The sequence below is a fragment of the Notechis scutatus genome, chromosome 3 (genome assembly GCF_049901735.1).
Source record: "Notechis scutatus isolate UNSWTSFEM ecotype Mainland chromosome 3, rNotScu1.2, whole genome shotgun sequence".
In the NCBI taxonomy this organism is placed as follows: Eukaryota; Metazoa; Chordata; class Lepidosauria; order Squamata; family Elapidae; genus Notechis; species Notechis scutatus.
The window spans coordinates 98,924,719-98,931,469 of NC_142011.1; the positions used below are offsets into that span (position 1 = coordinate 98,924,719).

The 6,751-nt window shown below is 42.2% G+C and overlaps 1 protein-coding gene across 1 annotated transcript; it reads right to left on the reverse strand.

Moving 5' to 3' along the window:
• Window positions 1-3,685: 3,685 nt before the first annotated feature.
• On the reverse strand, window positions 3,686-5,935 carry LOC148131299 (MLV-related proviral Env polyprotein-like). Its single transcript, XM_087960000.1, has one exon. It carries the CDS (start codon window positions 5,933-5,935, stop codon window positions 3,686-3,688), a length of 2,250 nt encoding a protein of 749 aa, XP_087816126.1.
• Window positions 5,936-6,751: the final 816 nt, after the last annotated feature.

Genomic DNA, 6,751 nt, shown 5'->3' on the forward strand with positions numbered 1-6,751 from the left:
CAGTAGTGGAAATTTTGAGTACTTCAGAGAACTGACAAATACCACCTCAGACGGGCATTGCCCCAATCTATTTTCTGCTTTCCGAGTTCCCAGTGATGAGCTGGGTTTTCTTTTGTTGCCCTGCATAGGAGAACGGAGCTGGAAAGCAGGTTGAGGGGGGGAGAATGGGATTTTGCACTATCCTTCTCCTGGAGTGGGGTGGGAATGGAGATTTTACAGTATCCTTCCCCTGCCATGCCTACCAAGCCATACCCACAGAACCGGTAGTAAAAAAAAAAATTGAATTCCACCTCTGTAACAGAAGTAGAACCAACCATCACAAAGCATGCATTTAGATGAAGAACATGATGTTCCTGAAAGTAGGTGTTAAAAACACATGCATTGGAAATGAAATTTCACTGTCCCTTTGAAGCAATTGTTCTTGCTTATTTTGCTATTTCCAATGACCTTAATAGCCTTAGTAATAAGCAGAGAAGGTAAAAATAGAAATGTTGAAATACTGTCCTATGCAATATAATATATGAATCCCTGTATTTAATTAAGCAGAGCATGATTGTTGAGACCAATGTTTCAATGACACCTTTAAACAGGATGCAGGATTCTCTCAACTCTTGCATATTATAAGTCAGTGTTGTCTGATTATTGATTGTTAACATCAGTAATGGAAAATAAGAGTGATGTGCATTAGTAATTAGGAAAGATATTGTTTTTCATGCAACATGGGTGAGAAGTACATGACAAGGTCATATAGAAAATGTAAAGTAGCTATGGAGATAACATCCAATCGTCTATCAATAAACATACTTTGTTATAACAAATCTAAGGCATTAGATGTCAGATGCAAGGACTAAAGAAAAATAATAATATGTGGAAAAAAACCTTCATTCTCTTCTCCATTTCAGGATGTAGTAACATTTTATAGTTTACTCAATGGTTAAAAAAAAACACCAATATGTACTCTATCAATAGATGTTTTACCATAATAAAAAAGAAATAAATGGAAAAGAGTATTGAATTCAAAGTATTTACAGCTTTTCATGAATAGGAATATAAGAGCTGTACAGGATAAATTTTGGGATTTATTTAAACTGGCATTTTCTTATCACAAGAGCAAAAGAGATGCCTCGAAAAAGACAATAAACATGACATGAGAATGATGTCATTTTCTTGCTCATCTCCCTAACATTCTGTCTCTGATACTGAGAATAACATGTAGCCATCAATCCTAGTAGTTAATTTATGTCAACAATGCTATGAGCCTGAAATTCTCATTATTTGATTTCTAACAATTCCAATTTCAATGCTTTATGTACCATGTTGAGTATCCTGTTTTCTTTGTCCTGAATTTCTCATTATTTCTAATTGAATTATCAATTTTTAATTGGACAAATCCAATTAAAACCTTCTTTCATGCGGATCATGTCAAGAGGAAAAGAGATGTGCTTTTTCTTGCTACATGAGACACCATTAAAAATCTTCACAACTGTGATGGTTAAACATGTTAAAATGTATGTTATTAATTAAACAGAACATATCTAACATTCTTGGTTATGATCTGACCCATGGGTAGCCCATGAAGAGGAGAAAAAAATGGAGAAATTCAAACTATGATGTCATCATATCACATATTTAGTAGAAGAAAAATAGCTTCCTAAACATTACAGCAAAATTCATCTCTGAGATAAACTGAATCCATTTGCTTTCACACATTTGTTTTCCATGTATCTTGGTTAGCTGTGAATTTTGAGGGCTACCCTCTTCCATTTGTCACTGTTCCAAGTAATGCACCCATAGAAAGCAGAACTCTGAGGCAGAAAGATTCCTTAAAGAACAATTTATTGGATACATCATATTGGCACAACTGGTGAAAGCTGACTCTAAAGTTCCCACGGCTTTCACATTTCCCCCAAGTCACTGGTCATGCTGTTCATTCAAGGTGCTGGCTGATTGCTTGGCTACTGGCTGGTTACTGGCTACTTCACTCCTCCTCTGGCCCGCCTCCTGTGAGAATGTCCTTGATTCCTACAAATTTTTTTATTGTTTTGGATGCAAAACTGCATCTAGCTATTTCCCCCCTCACTCTGTTGTGTAGCAACCCTGAAGCCTCCAAAATGGCCTCAGCCAGGTTCACTTCAGAGTTGACAACATGTTTCCAATGAAATGTGAATCAGCTGCTACTGCAAACAATGAAATGAAATATTGCTTCTTCCTTCTTTTAGCTGCAAAAATATTGGCCACATTTAATTTATATTCCACTCACCCTTGCAGTATCTGTGAGCAGGAAGATGGAAAATGGGGGTGGTGTCTGACTGACATCAGCAGGGGTGGGATTCAAATGTTTTAACAACCGGTTCTGTGGGTGTGGCTTAGTTGGTGGGCATGGTTTGGTGGTCATGTGACTGGGTGGACATGGCTTGGTGGTCATGTTACTGGCCAACTCAATATCACTCATGTCCAGGCACTCATCTCTTCACCTGGCCTCTCATGACTATGGGGATGCTGCAACAGTCGTATGTGTGAAAAATGGTCATAAGTCACTTTTTTCAGTGCCATTGTAACTTTGAATGGTCACTCCACACAAGCAAAGTACCAGCAAAGGAGGGGAAAAAAACTCCAGAGAAGTTCCTGAGACAGGAAGTCTAGTCCTGCCAAGAGTATAATAAGGGTTAATGGAGCGGCAGTTTCTGTAAGCAACACCAGAATGTTTCCTTCCTGCCTTCCTTACAGGATTAGGCCAATAATTTTTCTAACAACCAGTTCTCTGAACTGCTTAGAATGTTAACAACTGTTTCTAGCGAATAGGTGCGAACTGGTAGAAACCCACTCCTGATCAGCAGTATGCAATGCAACTACTTCTATTTTTCTAGATGCCTCACATACCTCAACTGTGTGGAATGTGTAGCCCAACAGTTTTGTCATTCTGACAAACATGACAAATTCCTGGGGACATGCACATGCACACATGCACACACACACACACACACACACAGAGAGAGAGAGAGAGAGAGAGAGAGAGACCTTTATAATTCATTCTCTCTGAAGTCAATTACATTGATTAGCCCTAGATATATATGCTCTTTTTGATCCTTTGTAAGTATCTTGTTGAGGAAATATGGTTGACCAGGATTACTTGGGGCTATTCAGATGGACTCCTTGAACTCATGTTATAAACCAGATTATTTGCAGTGTTTTTATGGGCTCTTATAGGCAGATACACAACCCACATTCTATTTGCAAGAAAAAATGTTAAAATATCCTGGCATGTGCGGGTTTTTTCATCCCGCACCTAATGGGCTGCTCATTGGGTAGGCCTTACAACGCCGAGAAGGAAAAATGACATGAGCCAGGTTCCTTGGAATGAATGAGCAAGCGAGCAAGCCCAGAACAGTTTGGGGCCTGCTCTTTTATTAACAAGAAGTAATAAGAACAGTTACATTGTTTGCTAATCAGGACCAATAATCTCCTTCCACATACTGGCCCATACGGAGGACCAATCATCTCCTTCCACATACTGGCATAACCTGGTGCATCATGTGTTTTTTGATCACCCTATACTGAGCACGTGCTGAGTTGCTGGATTTCCTTGTTCCTGGTTCATGACCTACCTTCTGTGTCATGTGGCAGTTAGGCAGTCACTAATAAGGAAGCAGAATGGTTCCAGCATCTCCTCTGTTTTTATTTGTTTTTAGGAGCTATCCTGCTCACTGTCACTGAACAGTGGCGGAACCTTATCATGGAGCTCCAAACATGCCAGAGGGAAGGATGCTTTCTCAGGGGAAGGAGGTTTCTTACCATAGCTCTGGTCCGGGGGTGTATCAGACTCGTCCTCAGTTTTGGACTGATAAGCCAATAGTGACAGTTGTTCGTCCTTATCACCAGAGCGCATGTTTACAAGCATATTGATATCAGTATCTACAGCAGCTAAGCGTTTTCTGACAAATTTTAGTAGGCGAGTGCCTACACAGGGTCCAATGGTACAAAGTAATATGAGTAATATTATAGGTCCAATTAGGGCAGAGAGAAGCGTAGTAAGCCAAGGAGACCATGAGAATAGTCCCTGGTACCAAGCATATTGCGAGGACCTTTCAAGCTCTCTTTCTTTTAACCTTTTATCAAGCTCTTTCATAGAGTCTAGAACAATTCCAGAGCTATCCGCATAAAAACAACATTCTTCTTTAAGTGCTGCACATAATCCCCCTTGTTTTAAATATAGGAGATCTAAGCCTCGTCTATTTTGTATTACTACCTCGGATAAGGAGGTGAGAGAGTTCTGCAAGGCTACAATTGAGGTTTCTATGCGCCTGAGGTCTTCATCAATGGTGGCACTGAGTTGATGAAGTTGATTCTGGTTAACTGCTAGTGCTGCAATGCCGGTAGAGGCACCCATAGCACCAAGACCCAAGAGGACTGATAATGTTAGAGCAGTGACAATCTCTCTTTTCGCTTTTAAATGATATTGATGAGGCTCTAAGATAGAAATGAAATCATCAGAGGTATACACATCTATTTTTGGAAGCAATTGTACTTGAATGCAAAATGAATTACTTTTAACTAGCTCATCTCCATGAACACAGGCCGTGAGACCGGTAGAACAGGCCCAAAGGGAATTGTTACCAGGAATAAAATATTGACCTTTAAGGCGCAGAGTGATGTTAGCACCACTGACCGTGGAAAAGACCTGAGTGTAGCCTGCAGCGATCGGATTTCTGGATTGTGGGAGATATAAATCACAGAGATATTTACCAGTAGTAGCATTGGCACAATATTGAGAATAGTTTTGAGGAATGTTACCAAGACAACATCCCTGACCAATGACTGACGTAATAGTGAGAGAGCTATTTCTCCATCGGCATGAGGAATCATTAGTAGCGTTGACAATGGGCTCAATTGAGCCAATCGCTTCATAAAATGGAGGGATAGAGGAAACACACAGCCAACATTGGGAAGAAGGGGTAGAGTTAGTAGAATTCAAAGCTTGGTAGGAGGAGGAGAGCAATCCTAGCAAAGGGTGCTGTTGATTGGTTAGTGGCTGAAGAAAAGAAGACTGAATCTGATCAGCATTTGGTCCTAAGGGAGGGGAGGGCAGGAGAGAAACATAACGCTGGATATAAAAAACATTGCCATAATGATAACCGGGCCATGAAGCATGCATACGACCCCCCCATTTAACCCCAGTGTCCCATTCTTTACTACTTTTCCCTGCATTTGTAAAGGTGATTGTGACGGGGTTGCACCGATTCCATGGTTGGGCAGCATACTTGTGGCATGATGGATAATGGCCGGTAGTACGGCGGATTATGATCAAGTCATTTTTGTAGGGGGGTGAACATGATATTTGTCCAGTAGAGACACAAGACCAACTCTTGCAAAAACAGTCCGCCACCCCTCCGCACATATAGATGTGAGCAGGAATGGAGTCATGTCCAGGGCATACATAAAAGGGAGTATTCTGGACCCATTGAGGATTTGGAGTAAGAGATCCAGTCTCTTCCCTGTATGCCGTTTGTCCCAGGATCATTTCAGCCAGGTCGAAGTGGAGGGAAGGAAAATAAGAGTCCAATCGAGTGTAGTTAGAAGTGGAGTTTAGAATCTGTCCATAAGTATCTTTAATAGTCCAGGTGATGTTGAAGGAGCGATGAGCAAGTTGAGGGTCCTTCGAGCGACGATGTCGAGCAGGTGCGGGTATTGACGGAAACTGAGGAACCATAGAGGCATGCAGGAAACAGCCACGGGCATACAGCGACGGTGTAGGAGCAGTTGTGCAGCGGTGTAACGTCAGCGGTGGGCAGGAGGAAAGTTGGAAGCGAAACTGGTTGTTGCAGATGTGGCAGATCAAGGAGAGTCGATGAGACAGCCACTGACGGAAGTTGGCAGGTGGATCCCACAGGATGGAGTCATCACAATAGCCGTGCAGCGAGATGGAGATGGCAGGCATTTGTTGAGGTAGGGTGGACCAAAGAGAAAGGAAGGGGGAAATGGGAGGATAGTGGAAGGAGTAAGGGGTGTAGAGTTGAGCGGATATGGAAAATTGGATTTGAGTGCCATTAGGCAAGGTGGAAAAGGCAAGGCAGGAATAGGATCCTGTTGTAGATGGGTGAGAAAGGATGTGAAGGTCAAGAAAACAATATCGAAAATTAGAATAGCGCTGTTCCCGTGTGTAGGGAGAAGGAAAGACGGGCTTTTGTTTAAAAAGGCAAGCGATGGGGCAGCTGTGAGGGGGACGCGGCAGTTTATAATGAAAAATTATCTCAGCTTTGAATGGGGCAAACATGACCGCGGGAGAGACAGAAAGTGAAGTGAGCACAGGTTGAAAAAAGAAAAGGAATAATATGAAGGGTAAAATGCTATGAGGAGCCATGGTAGGGTCGTACTGCTCGGGCCAGAACCCACAGGGTCTTTTCTCCAGTGAGCTGGACAGCTGCGTAGCCGCGCCCCCAAGTAATTAGTTTGGCTGGCCCCTTCCACTGGGGGTCGGGAAGTTGCCTATAATAGACCAAAGGGCGTGAAGAAGAAGATAGATCAGGAGAAGAAAAATGCCGAGTGGCAGCTGAGGTGGGTGGCACCCCAGTGAGATTTAAGAAATTGAGTGTATAGAGACAAAGATTCAAGGTGTTTTGCAGCGCCGGGAGGTTGGGTGATAGTTTTTCCCCATCTTTAATATAGCGTTCTAACGCAGTTTTTAGGGTCTGGTTGACCCGTGTGTGTAAGGGGATAGTCCTCATAATTTGGAGGTGGTAAGGCATCCCCAGGA